The sequence below is a fragment of the Myxocyprinus asiaticus genome, chromosome 41 (assembly GCF_019703515.2).
Source record: "Myxocyprinus asiaticus isolate MX2 ecotype Aquarium Trade chromosome 41, UBuf_Myxa_2, whole genome shotgun sequence".
NCBI classification, from domain to species: domain Eukaryota; kingdom Metazoa; phylum Chordata; class Actinopteri; order Cypriniformes; family Catostomidae; genus Myxocyprinus; species Myxocyprinus asiaticus.
Window position 1 is genome coordinate 2488749 of NC_059384.1, and position 18154 is coordinate 2506902.

Genomic DNA, 18154 nt, shown 5'->3' on the forward strand with positions numbered 1-18154 from the left:
TGTAATGACTGAGAGGAACAAACCAGCAGTACAGTCCCATCAGGACAGACACAGCCATGTATGGGTTCAGTGCAGTGATCCAGGGGAGAGTTTGGACTTGAGCACGTCCTCAGACACGAGCGAGGAGAGAAGATGAGAGAGCCTGGACACTGACGGACATCAGGACACGACACATCTGTGCAGTTCCACAATGCCACGAGAACATACACTACACACACAAACAGACACATTTTCAAACTCGTAAACCTTGTTGTGTGTGGTTGCCAGGGCATTGCTATGTGGTTGCTAGGGTGCAGAAAAGGCCTTAAACTCTGGAAAAGGCCTAACAAGACCAACTCATTAGTTAAAACTATTCTGACTACTTTGAGTCAGTCTTAAAACACAACCTTTATAATTATCTTTCTGAAGGTTATTCTTTCATCATATGTACATTTGTGTTACTAAGAGCTAAGGTCAAATTCTTGAGTGCTGACAGGTCTCAAGAGAGTGTTTGAAAAGCAATGAATATTTGAAATATATGCATGTGAATGCGTGACGGTACGTGCAAAACCAAAGACACAACTGATGACTGGAGAACTGTGCGATCCTTGACCAATCAATAGCTGTGTTGTTGGTTTTACATTAGCTGAAAAAGCTTTCTATATTTATTCAGTACCAATATCTTCACCCAGTATGGAACCACCCACCCTGGCAACCATCTACCAATTTCCTAGTACCTTAGCAACCTCATAGCAAAACACTGGCAATACTAGAGTTTTGTAGGGAAAGCACCATACATATTTTCATTAGAAAATGTAAACGTCTACTGTGCTTTGATTAATTGGATATCACTTGCTTTGTTATCTTCTGCTAGTCTGTGATTTATGAAAGATGTACATTTTCCCCTTTGTCCCTTATAAAAGCATTAGTTTGAGGACAAAGTTAATTTTCTGCTGAATATCTGAGCTGTAATCAGAAATCAGGTGAAAACTCAACCTCAAAAACAATAAAGGAGACATCAGGCTTATCGCAACAAACCATAAAATCATCTGAGACAACACACTAACTAGTCTCTCTCAGTTTATTGCTTTATTACTCTGTATAACTCTCTTAATTATTTCTTAGTTCTAGTTTAAAGCCTGCTCAAGCTGAGGAGTGAGACTTATGGGGCTTTTCCACTGCACGGTACGGCTCGACTCGACTCGACTCTGCTCGCTTGTTGGGGTTTTCCGCTGTGGATAGTACCTGGTACCTGGTACTTTTTTTAGTACCACCTCAGTCGAGGTTGCAAGCGAGCCGAGCCGATACTAAATGTGACGTCAAAACCCTGCAGATCACTGATTGGTCAGAGAAAATCGTCACTACCAGCGTCACTGGATTTGCGACATGGGACATCAACCTGCTAGTTTTAAAGTTAGCAACAGCGACAGCAATATCATTTGTTCACACGACTTTCAAATTGTAAAAAACCACGCCGTGGTCAATAAACGAGGTGCAGACGTTCCTCTCATTAGTAGCCGAGGAGAGGATCCAACAAGAGCTGGATGGGGCGGCGCAACTATGACGATCAGCCTAAAATCCCACCAACGTTGAGGCTGCATTAAACTGCAGTGGAAAAGCAAGCTCAGAAAAGTAAAGCGAGCAGAGTCGAGTTGAGTCGAACCGTAACGTGCAGTGGAAAAGTGCCATAACTGACTGTTTTGATGCTTGTTCTCTCATATATAGCCAGCGTTTACAGTAACTACTGTGATGATGCACAGATCGACATATCTCCAGACTTAAATATCATGAAGACATGTCTGGGTCATATTTCACCCCAAAAGCAAAAGAATAACAAAACAAGAAATTCTATTTTTTCTCAAAGAAAATTCATATAATATTTTTAAACTATTTCCATTACTGGGTTATTTCATGTCAAATCAACCAAATTTCAGAAACTTTCCCAGCTGATTTTATTAGATGTAAGTATTGCACTACGGTAATTCCTCATTCGTGGATTTTGACGTTAACGTTTTTGCGTAAATAAATAAAGGGTACAATTCTAGTTTCAACTTTATTTGTACTTTAGACCTTCGTTTTGTCAGCTTCATTAAATGTGACCCACATTTGGTTTTCAACCTTTGAAAATGGGTCAAATTTAACACTTCATCTGGAGCCACATTGAAAGTCCCATACCTCTGGGATTTAACCATATAGGGAAGATACAAAAAGGAAAGTTTGTTCTGAACCCAAATCTAAAAGGACATTAAGATTCTGAGAGCCCAATATCTCTGGGACTGAGCCATATAGGGCCTTATAAATAAAGATACCAAAAGGAAAGATATCATTTGTTTTCTCCCCTTTCCTCCCCAATTTGGAATGCCCAATTCCCAATGTGCTCTAAGTCCTCGTGGTGGCATAGTGACTCGCCACAATCCACGAGGTGGAGGACGAATCTCAGTTGCCTCCGCGTCTGAGACCGTCAATCCGCGCATATTATCATGTGGCTTGTTGAGCTTGTTGAGTGTGGAGGCCCATGCTATTCCCCGCGGCATCCACGCACAACTCACCACCGAGAGCGAGAACCACACATTATAGTGACCACGAGGAGGTTACCCCATGTGACTCTACCCTCCCTAGCAACCGGGCCAATTTGGTTGTTTAGGAGACCTGGCTGGAGTCACTCAGCACGCCCTGGATTCGAACTCGTGACTCCAGGGGTGATAGTCAGCGTCAATATTCGCTAAGCTACCCAGGCCCCCACGATATTAAGATATCGTTAATACTTCTGGAGTTACAGGCACTCGCAAAGATACCATCTCACACCCAACTGAGCAAGAATTGCCTCATTGTTGTCCTTCTCCATTTGTTCCTCTCTCCCTCCTCTGCCTTCAAGCTCAGAGTCATCTAAAACTCAACTAAATCCTGTATGTAACAAGTATCTTATTACATGTACACAATGAATCTGACTATTCATGTTTAGTATCATTTAAAATGTCTCAGTGTGACTGGTACTATGGTCTCATCCCCACAACAGTAGAATATCTGGTAACACAGTTTTGGCCACTGCTTGGGGGTGCGCCTACCTCCTTGGTCTTTCATCTAAATTACTTCCTATATGCAGATAAGGTATGACCCCAGGACATACAAACCTATTCATCCCCACATTTTTATTGTCATTCCATTTGGTTGTGGTCTGGGTATTTAAGGAAATCTAGCACATTGTTCATTGGAATTTTCTGTAGCCAGAAATCCCCATAGTTTCAAACTACGTACATTGCTGAAGTCAGGCATGCAAAACAGTTATGACGCTCCAGCGACACGTGCACGAAAAAGACGAACGCGCAGATACCTTCACCACTTCGCTGGATTCCGTCGTTGGGCCAGCGAGGTGGCATTTTTACACATATAATGCAACAAGGGGTCAACTGATTTTAGTAAAAGACCTATCTATCACTGTGTAAAAATAAAATAATGATGCTGCCACCTTTTTTAACATTGTTTTTTGACCTGTAGTTTTGCTATATATATATATATATATATATATATATATATATATATATATATATATATATATATATATATTAGGGCTGTCGATTTAACATGTTAATTCAGTGCGATTAATTATATAAAAAGTAACGTGTAAAAAAAAATAATGCCATTAATCATGTCCCGGACTGTAAAAAGGAATATTCTTTCCATCTGAGCAATTCAAGCTTGCAGTACCACCTGTTTTCTCCAGGGGGCAGTGAGCAAAACTCGCTGTATAGGCAATGCGCGGCTTATACAGAGAACAAACACACTTACCGACAGCAGACAGCACAAGATGAGAACACATTCTTGCGTTCAAACATAGCTTGATGGAGAGCAAATCCGAACGGTATGTTTATAATGCAATGCAACTGACGCAACAAGATGCTTTAAAAATGTATTACTATATGTTGAAATTAACATTAAATAAGATTAATAAATGCTGTAAAAATATTATTCATTGTTAGTTCATGTTAACTAATGTTGTTTATTAATGTTGACAAATGGAATCTTATTATAAAGTGTTACCGTCTTTTTTAACACTTTACTCATGTGATACAATAATGTACTAGATTTTAATTATCTGTATTATTATTTTTATAATCTATATATATATATTGAACTGCAACAGCTGGTAGGAAAAATAACTATAAATAATATCTTTATATTTACTGTATATTTATATATATATATATATATAGTTATTTAAATACAACTATTTATAATGATTTAATCATTATATATTAAATATTGTTATTCGAGGGGCTTTCTCAGCAAATATTTATATATATGATTAATTGTGATTAATAAATCAGCATACCATGTGATTAATTTGATTAAACATTTGAATCGATTGACAGCCCTAATATATATATATATATATATATAAAATTGAATTTGACACAAAATGAATACTGTATGCATACAGACATTCTTCTTTTGAGTTTTTTTTGTTTTTTGTTTGTTTGTTTTTTCAATTCTCAATTATTATTTTTATTTTTAATCGGTATAAAATTTAGCAATAGTAGTACAAATACTACCATGCATTTTTTTTTTTTTTTTACATTGCAGTATTAAGAATAAGACTTGTTTTTTTACATTATATTAATAAGAATTGTTGATGAAAAAAAAAAAAGCAGTTAAGTGTCTTGCACAACATTGTAGTTATTGCAGGGATCAAACCAGCAACTTTTCGGTCACCAGCCGTGAGTTTAAACCGCTACACCACCCCACCTATTTTGACATTAGTAAAAGAATCAAACCAGGTGCTTTGCTTTTCCTACCAGCTGTTGCAGTTCTTCTTTATGGTACTTCCTGCAGGGTGGAGTTTGTCTGAGTGCACACAGGGGCACAAGTCGATGGGCACACACTGACCCTCACTGTCCTGTGCCAACCCATCCGGGCACTGACATCCCGGCACACAGTCTCTGCTGCCCTCGTCCTGCTCACAGCCCCAGCCCCTCCACAGATCAGCACAGGCAGCTCCACATGGACGACCACATTCCTGATACACCTGACCGCCTGAACACTGTACCGCTGTGGGCGAGATGGGACAAATTAAGAGTTTAAAAAGTACTAAATCATCTCATGAACACCTAGATGTTTGCAAACCCGTCTGCATTAATATAACACTGTGTCTTACGGCAGAATGTGCGATTTCTCCAGCTGACCGGCGCCCCCTCTTGGGCACAGTGGCGGGCATAGGCAGTGAGGACAGTACACTGACAAGACTTCTGCGAGCCACAGTTGCACACTTCACTGAGACACAAACGCATGTATGGCTCTCTGTCCACCACATCATGACACGCCTGCATGAGACACCACACATTAACGGATCACTGGAACGATACTTTCACAGTCACGCTAAATAGAAGCATACTAACCTGAAACACTGCGCTGTGAATTACAGAACACACGCTCTCTGCATACTGTCTCCGCTGGGTGTATGTCCCGCAGGGGTCAAAGGTCACCGCTGAGGGCAGAGGGCATGACCCCGTGCTGAATTTGGCAGCAAAAGAGGGCACGCTGTTCTCCACGTCACCCTCAGGTGTGGTGAAATCATCGTGCTGATTCCAGGTCAGAGTGCCACACAGCCCTCGAACCTGCGACCACAATAAAACATTGATAAATCTTACCAAACAATTATTTGTGAATTTCAGTAATCATATAGTTCTTGTTTTACTATCTTACCTTATGAGCAAACCCTGGCTGCAGGGTGATTAAGAGCAGAGGACCATCCAGATACCACATCAGCTGAGCACCAAACATCTGGACCAGCAGAAAACTAGAAGAGGCTTTTCTGACCATCAGATCTCCTGTTACCACCGGGAACGGCTCCCTCTGACCGTTCATGATCACTGAACCTGATACAATAACAATACACAACAACAAGAGAGAGACAGTGAAGATATGAAGACTAATTGAAGACCTGTCAGAGAAATATTTGATTTAGATTTGTTTATCTAAAAACAGGTCCTCCACAGCGATAGTGACAACAGAACACAACACATCTGCACACAAAACAGAGAACAGAACTTACTAAACATGTCTGAAGAGTTTGTAGATGAAGAATTGATGCATTTCTATGCCCAGCCTTATTTTTTTGAATGGAGTACTCAGAAATCAAACAGAAACATAGAGGAGTCTACAGGACGCCACAGTTACACCGTGTCCTAAACTGACGGCAAACAACACGAGATAAAAGGTATATTTTCTATTGTAATCAGAGTTTTTGTCCTAACCAGCAGTGACGAGTGACGGGACATTCTATCCATCTTTTGTTTTCTATTTTCGGCATTGCGTGGGTAACTCTGTCCTCTGTGAAGTAACACCACTCCAAAAACTTTCAAAAAAATAAGGCTGGGCATAGAAATGCATCAATTCTTCAACTACAAACTCTTCAGACATGTTTAGTAAGTTCTGTTTTCTGTTTTGTGTGCAGCTGTGTTGTGTTCTGTTGTCACTATCACTGTGGAGGACCTGTTTTTAGATAAACAAACGAGTTTCTCCTTTGTGTTAAGAAAATAAATAAAGTCATATAGGGTTGTAACAACACAGGGGTGAGTAAAAAATGACTGAATTTAAATGTTTAGGTGAACTATCCCTTTAAATTAATGATTAAGTTGTGTAAAATCTCATGTATTCAAGGTCCAAGGAAAGTATTTTACTTTCCTTTTATTACCTTTTACTTTTTCAAATATTAAAAATGTTTTACAAAAAATTATGAAAACAACATGGACACAAAGATTACACTTCTACGACCTTTGACATGCATGTTGAAACTAGATTTTTTTAAAGTTTTCTCTTTTTTGTATATCTTCGGACAATCTTATTTGTCAATGACCCTTTTAATATTACATAAAATATAATCATAATATAATATATTAGTGTAAACAATATGCAAGACATAATTAAACAAACATTCTGCTAGGGTATATTGTAAATAACTGGACAGTTTGTTAGATCAGGGGTTTTCAAGCTGTGGTCTGGGGACGCACAGAGGGCCGCAAGGGGATGCTAGGGGGTCCACAAAATTCCACATAATTTGAGAAAAAAAAAAGTACAATATTTGAACATTATTTGAAATTATTACAATTTCATTCTGAAATCATAAGATTGATTATGATTATTTTATTCTATTGATTGACAGCCATAGTTTTAAACTATTAGAAATAAAAACGAATCTGCATAAAATTCAATATATATATATATATATTTGTAATTAATAAAGGTTGTACTTCACTTTTCTCTTTAAAGCTGCTGTGAAACAATTTTTATTATTATTATATTATATTTAATATATATTATTATTTGTATTATTATTATTATTATTATTGATCTTTATTCAATTTAATTGAAAATGTTTAAAAAAAAAAGTGTTAAAAATAAATACAAATGCTACATAAAACAGAGAACATTTACCACATTACATATTACTGTTTCTTTCTGCCTTCTAAGCATTACAAATACATTTAGATTGAATTAAATTAATTAATTTCCAGTTTAAACATCTTACATTATTATAATAGAAAAAGACACACTCTCAAATTAATAAAAAAGTATATATTTTCCATATAAAATTTGAAGATAAATCCTGCTTTAGTACAATGGCACTTTAAAAGCCAGTTATTTTTAATTTAGCAAACATCATGTCTTTATAATATCCTTTTTATTCACACAGGGGGTCCCTCACAAGGGGATCAAGGGTCCTTGGCGTTAAAAAGTTTGAAAACCCTTGTGTTAGATTATCAGATATCTACTGTCTACACTGACTTTAGATTTTAATGTCATTGCTATTACAGTCCTCTGAGACAGTCAGTATAGACATCTGACAGCTACATGTGAATACAGTGTCTACTGCAGGCACTGAAACCCCATACTAAAGCCACAACTTTACAGACCTTAAAATATTAAGAAATATGACCATAAAAACCATGTGGATATACATGGATGGCCGGCCCACCTGCATCTGTAACTGTAACTGTCGTATGGAGTGCAGTGACAGTCAGTTCTCTCAGACAGCCAGTAGATCCTGCACACTGACCCACACTGATGGACACAGAGAGCTTCTTATCCACAAAATCCTACAAACACACAACACCACAAACAACACATTCAGAATACATCAATCACAATCACTAAAGAGGCTGAACATCCAATCATACCACCAGCTGAATGCAGTGATACAGTATATGCAGTAACTCACCTCCACTGCTGTGAACTGACAGTCGTCGCCCTGCAGGCCGTATCGTTTCTGATCAAAGGTGGTGATGTGCATTCCACCAATCACAGCGCACTGAGCTTCACATTTCTCTCCAGAACATTCCCACTGACCTGCTCGACACACACTTGACGAAAAAAGAAGACATAAAAAGAGAGCAACAAACAAGAGCCCTAAATGACGTGTAAAAACAAAAACTACTATTGGTGGTTTCCATGTAAGTCATAATGTCTCTTCCTGTCTAAGTGGGCAGTTCTTGATGCCAGACATTATGCCGTATTGAAAGGTTTGGCTACACGAGACTCCACCCAACACTGCAACACAACAGTGCGATGGTCCACTCACCAGGTGTTACACCTTTGTTTGATGGTGTCTCCTGCACTGTAGATGTGGCGTCTGTGGAAGCAGGGACAGTCGTCTCGTCTCAGGCACTGACCAGCGTGCAGGTAGAGACCCGGAGGACACTCGCACCCCCCGACACACTCCTCTCTACACTGACTCGATGCTGGAGGAAGAGGAGACGAGCAGGAGGGTGGGCAGGACGAGATGCAGTCGGAAAACACCTGACCGCTTGGACAAACACGCTCTGATGACAGAAACCAGACTCACAGTTATCTTACAAGCTCATAATGTTTCTAAAATGTTTACAGTACATAGTAGGGGTGCGCTATATATCGATGGCTGATATATTACTGGCCAATAAGTGGGAAAATCTAAATATTATGAAGTAGATAGTAAAATGCGACAAAAACATATGTTACTTGGGGGCAATCATTGCCACGTTTTTGCCTATTACTATATGAAACATGAACAGAGTATGCAAAACGGCATGTCATTACTTAAAGCAGATGATCCTGATTAAAACGAGCCCTAACACAACGTAACATTGTGCGTAGATCTTAAAAAGATCCTTACAAACTGACGTGAGATGTTATTTATTATTATTATTATTATTTTTTAAATATATTTTACCCCCTTTTCTCCCAATTTGGAATGCCCAATTCCCACTACCTGGTAGTCCTCATGGTGGTGCAGTTACTCACCTCAATCCGGGTGGCGGAGGACAAGTCTCAGTTGCCTCCGCTTCTGAGACCGTCAATCTGTGCATCTTATCACGTGACTCATTGTGCATGACACTGCGGAGACTCACAGCATGTGGAGGCTCATGCTACTCTCCGCGATCCATGCACAACTTACCACACGCCCCACTGAGAGCGAGAACCACTAATCGCGACCACGAGGAGGTTTCCCCATGTGAGTCTACCCTCCCTAGCAACCGGGCCAATTTGGTTGCTTAGGAGACCTGGCTGGAGTCACTCAGCACACCCTGAATTCGAACTCGTGACTCCAGAGGTGGAAGTCAGCATCAATACTCGCTGAGCTAACCAGGCCCCCCAATATTATTTATTATTTAGTAATACTAAATTACTTCAATTTGGGTCGAAACATACTCTAAGCAAGTATGTGAACGCAGATGCTTCTAGCTACACAAGCTCAATTTCATGCATTGTTGTGTTCAAACTGATTGTTGTGGCCAAGCGATCACACCTGCATTCACGTTCGTGCGTAGAGTATGTTTCGGGCTTTAAATAGCTGCTGTTAAGAGTTGGTCAGATTTAGGAGTCCAGATTTCAACAACATTTTTAAACAACACCTATTTTTTTTCAAGTGAGTTGTTATGAATTAAATAGCTAGAAGCTCCATTTGAAGGGGTTATAATGCAAAAAGGAAAGTTATCAGTATCAGCAACAATAAGCTGTGAATTATCAATTATCGGTATCGGCCCAAAAGTTTCATATATCGGCGCCTAGTGTATAGTATGCACATTATGCACTGTATTCATGTTTTCCATATGCTTGGAATAACCAGATTATATACAGTTTAGTACAAAATGTGACAATAAAAGTGTGAATTTCCATTGTGACGAATCAAAAACAATAAAATACTATGTATATCTCTTATTTGATCAGAAAACCTAAAGATGAGATGTTTTAAATGTGCACTCAGTAATTTTTTCCATCTTAAAACCCCTAAATATATGAATTGTAATTTTGAAACATGAGCACTCACATGATATAAAGACTCCAGACATATCAGTAACCTTATAAGAGTGGTTTTATTCTACATGGACAGGGTTTCACTCATTGATTAAAGTAATCATGGCTGACTGTGAATAGTGAATTTCTACAAAGGCGTCAGTAACTGAAAACTATTGCGTTTAAATGATGATGTATCCACGCCGCTAGGTGTCAGACATATAAAAAAAATTACTGAGTGCACCATTAACATAAAATTGGATTTAAAATGCAAAAAAAAAAATTTAAAAAAAGTATTTATTTCCAAGATGACAATAACTGGAAGCCACTCGTTTCAAACATTTATTGTTGCATATTGTACTGTCACATACTATTTTTAAATATAGTAGGCAGTTTACAGTATATAATATGTAGTATGCCGTAAACTAGTATTTTATTCTGAAATATATTATATTACCACAACTAATCCTCGTCCTGACTTTTATCTAAGACTTTCTTTTGATTTTTTGTTTGAAAATGTTGTGTTGTGTCAGAACCAGGAAACCTACCACAAAGCCCCGCCCCCCTCCAGCTGATGACGATGTGTCGCTGCGCGCACTCGCGCACATAGCTAGCTAATGTGTCACACACCGCTGTGTCTCTCTCGTTCACATCCAGACTGCAGTACAGATAAAGACATGTGTCTATATATGGACCAGGATCCACCTGTGCAGACCGAGAGGAAGAGCAGCATGTTAGCCGTACAGTATGATTAGCGATATTTACTCATGTTTTATAACTGTAGTGAACCAGGAGTTCAAAAGATGCAGTAAGCAATATTTTAAAAATACCACACATAAAATGTTGCTTCTACCTGTCAATTATAACTGAAATCGGTGTTGTAAAAGTCAGAAAAACAGCCCACATTGTTTAGCCAAGGTAGTTTCAAACTGGGGTCAGGGCCACCCCAGGGGGCCACAAGGAGGTCAATTGAAAAATTCAGAGAAAACAAATCATAAAAAAGTGTAACATTTACCACACTTTATTACTGTTTCTTTCTGCCCTCTTAGGACTACAAATAAATTAAGATTGAATAAAAAAAATTAAAAAAATTCCAGTTAGAAAAGTCCAACTTTTTGAACATTTATATAATATTTTAATCATTAATTAATATACCATAAGCCTTTTAATTTTAAGTCATGTTTTTTTACTATTCATTTATATTATACATTTATAATTAACATATTTTTTATACTATAATTTGCTTAATTCTTAATATTTTCAGACTGTATAAATGGGTCTGTCTATACAAGAAAATATATCACTGTCTTTATATTTTAGGAAGGGGGTCCCACTCAAGGGGATCATCGTATCTGGGGGTCCTTGACATCAAAAAGATTGAAAACCCTGGTTTAGCCAATCAGAAACACTTTCTGCATGTCAGTCATGTTGCATGTTCAGGTTTTCTGACATTGGGTTGGCTGACATGTCTTTTGATATGTCTTATTTTGGAGAGAGAGAGGATAACAAAAATCGCAAAAGTTAGCAAAATCACTGAAATATCTTACAGCACCTAGTTCACCCAAACATGAAGTTTTACTCAACCTTATGTTGTTCCAAACCCATATGACTTCCATGAAATACAGTGTATTAGTCTCAGTCACCATTCACATTCACTGCATCTTTTTTTCCATTTAATGAAAGTGAAAAGTGAGGCTGTTTTTTTTGTTTTTTGCCTAACATCTCCATTTGTGTTCCACAGAAGAAAGAATGTCAAATGGGCTTGGAACAACATGATGGTGAGTAAATGATTTTTGGTCACTTGGGGGTTCAGTTACAGCTTACCTGGCGATGACAGTGTGAGAACGGATTCTCTTTAAGGCGATGACATGCTGCTTCTGCGTTACGACGTAGAGAGACGTCATTGGAGATATCACAGCTGTGACCCAACTCAGCCGCATCACTACAGACCTGTGATAGCAAAGAGAACAATAGGACTACGTTACCCAGAGTACCGTGACATTATGCACTATATAGCGCAACAACGCCCAGCCACTTGTTCAGCCATTTTAGTTCCGGAAATATTTTTCCCATTCATTTTTTCCATCGGGGTTTCATAAAATCCTTCATAAAAGCACTTTACACAATGAACCAAACTGACCAGCTCCGAGGTGAATCACAACATTATAAACTTTGATTTGAAGCAAAAAGTATTTGAAAATCGGACAAAAAGACAAAGGTACAAGACTCTACACTTACAATCTTTCACAAGGGCATGAACTGCAATCCTATGAAGCAAATTATGCAAATGACATAATTGAATTGAAAATGACAGAATAAAGATACTGATTTAAAGTGGTCAGTTCTAAGTATAGCAACAATATATTTTTTTTAATTTTTTTTTATTTTTCCCCTTTTTCTCCCAATTTGGAATGCCCAATTCCCAATGCGCTCTAAGTCCTCGTGGTCGCATAGTGATTCGCCTCAGTCTGGGTGGCGGAGGACGAATCCCAGTTGCCTCTGCGTCTGAGACAGTCAACCCGCACATCTTATCACATGGCTTTTTGAGCGCGTTGCCACGGAGACATAGCGCGTGTGGAGGCTTCACACCATCCACCGCGGCAACCACTCTCAATTCACCATGCGCCCCACCGAGAACAAACCACATTATAGCGACCACGAGGAGGTTACCCCATGTGACTCTACCCTCCCTAGCAACCTGGCCAGTTTGGTTGCTTAGGAGACCTGGCTGGAGTCACTCAGCATGCCCTGGATTTGAACTAGTGAACTAGCGAACTCCAGGGGTGGTAGCCAGCATATTTTACCACTGAGCTACCCAGGCCCCCTAGCAACAATATATTTAACATTTTTTGCTATTTGATTTGTTACTTCAGGAACCTGACTGTTGCGCTCTCTATTAAGTGCACTTAAGCTTTCAATGGAAGTGTTTTATTAGCCTACAGTTGAACACAGCATCAACTTTATAGCTACATAAAAATATAATACAACATGGACAATTATCCTGGTTTGCTTCCATCCAAAATAAGGTACAATGATATTTTCTAATGCTACATTTCTTATCTGCATCTAGCAGCCTAGCTGTCTCTTTCTCACCAACTTTACCAAAGACAGTAGGTTATAAGAAGGAAGAGACAGACAACTTGTTAAAAAAATTATTAGGAGAATCAGGATTTGCGCTCAGTATGGCGGCTTTCAATAAAGAGGCATTCACATTTCCGGGGTTTGGAACGCGGAAGTAATCTATAGCGGGGTTAAACTTCTTCAGAGGAAGTAAATATTATTTTTTGCGTTCCCATTTGTGCAAAAAGAAAAAGTTAAAAAACACTATTATATGTTTCCACAACTTTCAAAAATTGGGAAAAAAAATAGAGCAAGGTGGATAACAGTAGTCGGAAGAGAGAAAGATGCCAAATTTATGCTGCCTTCATATGCTATCTGAACTGGAAACTCAGAAATAATTTTGATACCCAATGTGACTTTCAAGTGGAGTCGGAAATATCGTAATTAGGAGTTACGAGCACATGAATGACCCAAGTCATATTTACGTGTGGTAAATTCGAAATTCTAGATGATAGGGGGCCTGGGTAGCTCAGTGTGTAAAGACGCTGACTACCACCCCTAGAGACACGAGTTCGACTCCAGGATGTGCTGAGTGATTCCAGTCAGGTCTCCTAAGCAACCAAATTTGCCTGGTTGCTAGGGAGGGTAGAGTCACATGGGGTAACCTCCTCGTGGTCGCGATTAGTGGTTCTCGCTCTCAATGGGGCATGTGGTGAATTGTGTGTGGATTGTGGAGAGTAGCATGAGTCTCCACATGCTGTGAGTCTCCACGGTGTCATGCACAACGAGTCACGTGATAAGATGCACGGATTGACGTCTCAGAAGCGGAGGCAACTGAGACTTGTCCTCCGCCACCCGGATTGAAGTGAGTAACCGCACCACCACGAGGACCTAGTAAGTAATGGGAATTGGGCATGCCAAATTGGGGAGAAAAAGGGGATAAAAATAAATAAATAAATAAGATATTCTAGATGATACATGAGTTTCCAAGTTGGGACTTTGTAAGGGGTGTGGCTACATGAAAGACGACGGAAACCAATGATTTTGCAAAGTTATTTTAACTTCTGCACTTTATTTCAAAATTTCAAAAATATTATATATTGTTATATATGACAGTCAACTATAGACTTACCCTTCGTGATTTGTTTTAATCAAATTAATTCATAATTTGTTCGATAGGGCCTACCATGCATTAATATATCAAATATGTTGTGTATAAGTGATGCAGGTTTATCCACTTATGTTTATTCACCGGTACAACAGAAAAAGAGCTTTTGCAGTCGTTCCTTGTGTATTTGTTTGAGTTTGGCTTCTTCCATATTTTGTTTCCCACTTAAATGCGTTACATATCGTAGTAACAAATGCCCAACTCGGAGGTATGAGTTTCCCAGGTCCACTTGAAGGCAGCACAAGTTTCCGAGTTGGGAGGAGACGTAAACATTCAACATGGAGAATACAGTTTCAGTAGTGATGGTTTTATTCATTTTTCAAAATGCAGCTACCATATTAGCCGTTTCAGTCATAAACATTCATGTATATCAGTAACTATTTGATACACAGAGAAAATATCATGTATTTGAATGATTTCAAATGATTAAAGATTTGAAATATGCAGTTTACACGTAAGCTTTGTGAACGATTTTAGAGAGCGAAAAATTACTGCCCTGGGGGTTGCCAAGATGGCTGCCAAGTGAACTGACTTGCCTTAAAAGTACTTCAGCTTACCAATCTTTTCTTAAAAAATCTAGTGGCAAACAAGATGTCCATTACCTGGCTCTGGTGATCTTGAACACGCCATGAGTTTCCAAAGCTGGCGGCGTACTGAGACACACTTCCACTGCTGGTAGTAAAGTCATCTTTATGTGTTATAAGAGAAAATACTGCATAAATTGCGTGAAAATATCGCACAGGACATTTCCCTCTCAAATATTCCTAAGGACAATCACATTGCAACGAAAATAAGGGAAACCAAACCAACAGATGCAATATATCATAACATCAATGCTGGATTACAGTAGATTGATTGAACTGAGAGCTGTAGACAATTGTTTATTCGTTGATTATGGTGAGCGAGCTATTGAAAGCGTCTTTATTCTGCTTTTTGTCTGTAAGGCCTGTGTTTCATGTTGAGCAGGTCTTATCTGCTTAGACTGTGATATGTCAGGTTTTGGTATGTTTTTTCACACAGTCTTTCCAAACTAATGTTCTTACCGTCTGGGTTGTTGTTATATACTCCGCAGAGCCCCCTAGTGGTAGCCAGGTGTTCAGCGGTAACGGTCAGGTAGATGGTGTTGTCCATGTCGAATTTTACTCTGACACCCAAACCGCTCTCCACAAACACGAAATCACCCAGCCAGTGAACGCTCACTCCTGTTGGCAAATCAGCGACACCATTTTCAATACAAAATCAAAAACGTTTCATTAAAAAATCAACATGAATTTCAGAATTTCTTTTTGTTTGGTTTCTCCCCCTTTTGCTTTGATGACAGGATGCACTGGAGTTGACATGAACAAAACCTGATAATCATGTTATCGAGTATGATTTCTGCTTATTTCAAGGTTTAAATTGGATTTTTTGCCTAAATGTCATGGTAACATTTGCATGGTTTGAAAGCTGAAAATAAAAATAACATCAAACACAAAACAGTCAAAAATGTATTTTGGTCTAAAATCACATTTCTACATAAACAGCCCTTTGGGACTTGCATCACATTTGAAACAACCCAGTAAATTAACTAAACATCTTATCATTTGGGACTTAAGAAACACTGTAATGTTATCCTATCTTTAAGATGTTATTTATGATGATTTGTTTGAAAACAAAATTGAGTATTTCTTAAGAAAAAAGATCTTAAGATGTTTTATTTTTTGAGAAAACAAAATATTTTTTAAGAAGAATATGCTAGTTGTGAATCATTTTTTTTTCAAGAATGTTTTGTGAATCCAGCCCCTGATGCCCCCGCCCTGACTGACAGCGAAACGATCAAGGGGCACTCCGCCCCTCTGGACTGACGGCAAAACAATCAAGGGTCACTCTGCCCCCCGGACTGATGGTGAAAGGATCAAGGGTCACTACGCACCCAGGACTGACAGCGAAACAATCAAGGGGCACTCCACTACCCAGACTGATGGCGAAACGATCAAGGGGCACTCTGCCCCCTGGATTGATGCCGAAATGATCAAGGGGTACTCTGTCCCCCAGACTGACAGTGAAAGATCAAGGGGCACTCTGCTATCAGGACTGATGGCAAAACTATCAAGGGGCACTCTGTCCCCCAGACTGAAAGCGAAAAATCAAGGGGCACTCTGCTAACAGGACTGATGGCAAAATGATCAAGGGTCATTCCGCCCCCTGGACTGACGGCGAAATGATAAAGGAGCACTCCGCTACCCGGACTGATGAAAAAAGATCAAGGGGCACACCGTCCCCCTGACCGAAGGTAAAAAGATGAAGGACTGACAGTGAAACGATCAAGAGTCACTCCACCCCCCGGACTGACCGCGTAACGATCAAGTGGCACTCTGCCACCCGGGCTGATGGCAAAACGATCAAGGGGCACTCCTCTACCTGAACTGACCAAGTAACGATCAAGAGGTACTCCGCTACCTGGACAGTTGGCCAAATTATTAAGGGGCATCTGCAAAACGATCAAGGGGCACTCCGCTACCCAGACTGATGGTGAAAAGATCGAGGGGGACTCCGCCCCCTAGACTGACAGCAAAACGATCAAAGGGCATTTGCTACCTGGACTGAAGGTGAAACGATCGAGGGGCACACTGCTACCCGGACTGTTGGCAAAATGATTAAGGGGCATCGGTGAAACGATCAAGGGGCACTCCGCTACCCAGACAGATGGCGAAACGATCAAGTGGCACTCTGCTACCAGGATTGATGGCAAAATGATCAAGGGGCAGTCCACTATCCAGACTGATGGCGAAATGATGAAGGGGCACTCTGGCCCGTCGGCTGATGGCAAAACAATCAAGGGTCACTCCACCCCCCTGACTGATGTCGAAATGATCAAGGGTCATTCTGCCCCCTGGACTGATGGCAAAATAATCAAGGGGCACTCCGCTACCCGGACTGACGGCAAAATGATCAAGGGGCACTCCACCCCCGGACTGACGGTGAAATAATAAAGGGGCACTTGAACCCCGGACCGATGGCAAAACGATCAAGTGTCACTCCGCCCCCCAGACTGAGGGCGAAATGATCAAGGGGCACTCCACTACCCAGATTGATGCTGAAACAATCAAGGGGCACTCTGCTGCACAGACTGATGGCAAAACAATCAACGTTGACCCCCCCTAAACCTACAAGTGCCCCACCAAAGATTGAATCCTAGTTCCGGCCCAGACAGTAACTTAGATACATTAGTTCGACGTACATAACATATACATGATGAATAAAGGGGCCTACTGAGATTAGAAATGCTGGAAATGTATTATCATATGTGATATTCCTCTGTGTCAATTACTAGAGTCGGTTTTATGCAAAACTACAATACTAAAAATAACCATAGTAAACAAAAGAATGGCAAATGTGGGTATAAAAGCACTGTGCATGTCATACCATTTTGGAAGAGTGGTTCACCTTGCGGCAGCACTAAACCGTTAACTGTCATGTTGCCTTTATGAATGGAGACCAAACCAAGTCCCAACATCATCCGCAGAGCCTAAAATACACAAATTGCACAAATAAAGCAGGAAAGATGACCTTCCCTCTCAAATTACTGCCAGGAGCTTCGTGACACTGAATAAAAACAATCAGAGGTGTCCTGCCCATTCAGATTGAGGTGGCACATGCCCCCTTAGATTTTTAAGGCAAGAGGATTTTGAATGGATTATT

At 39.7% G+C, this 18154-nt stretch overlaps 1 protein-coding gene across 1 annotated transcript in view; it reads right to left on the reverse strand.

Moving 5' to 3' along the window:
- Positions 1 to 18154, reverse strand: part of sspo (SCO-spondin) — a 149044-nt gene that overhangs the window by 120566 nt on the left and 10324 nt on the right. Inside the window, 14 exon segments of the mRNA XM_051682192.1 lie at positions 24 to 191; positions 193 to 208; positions 4773 to 5025; positions 5132 to 5297; positions 5373 to 5591; positions 5680 to 5852; positions 7952 to 8072; positions 8195 to 8336; positions 8555 to 8795; positions 10794 to 10950; positions 12070 to 12195; positions 15076 to 15161; positions 15517 to 15675; positions 17879 to 17981. Coding sequence (XP_051538152.1) covers positions 24 to 191; positions 193 to 208; positions 4773 to 5025; positions 5132 to 5297; positions 5373 to 5591; positions 5680 to 5852; positions 7952 to 8072; positions 8195 to 8336; positions 8555 to 8795; positions 10794 to 10950; positions 12070 to 12195; positions 15076 to 15161; positions 15517 to 15675; positions 17879 to 17981 — 2130 coding nt within the window.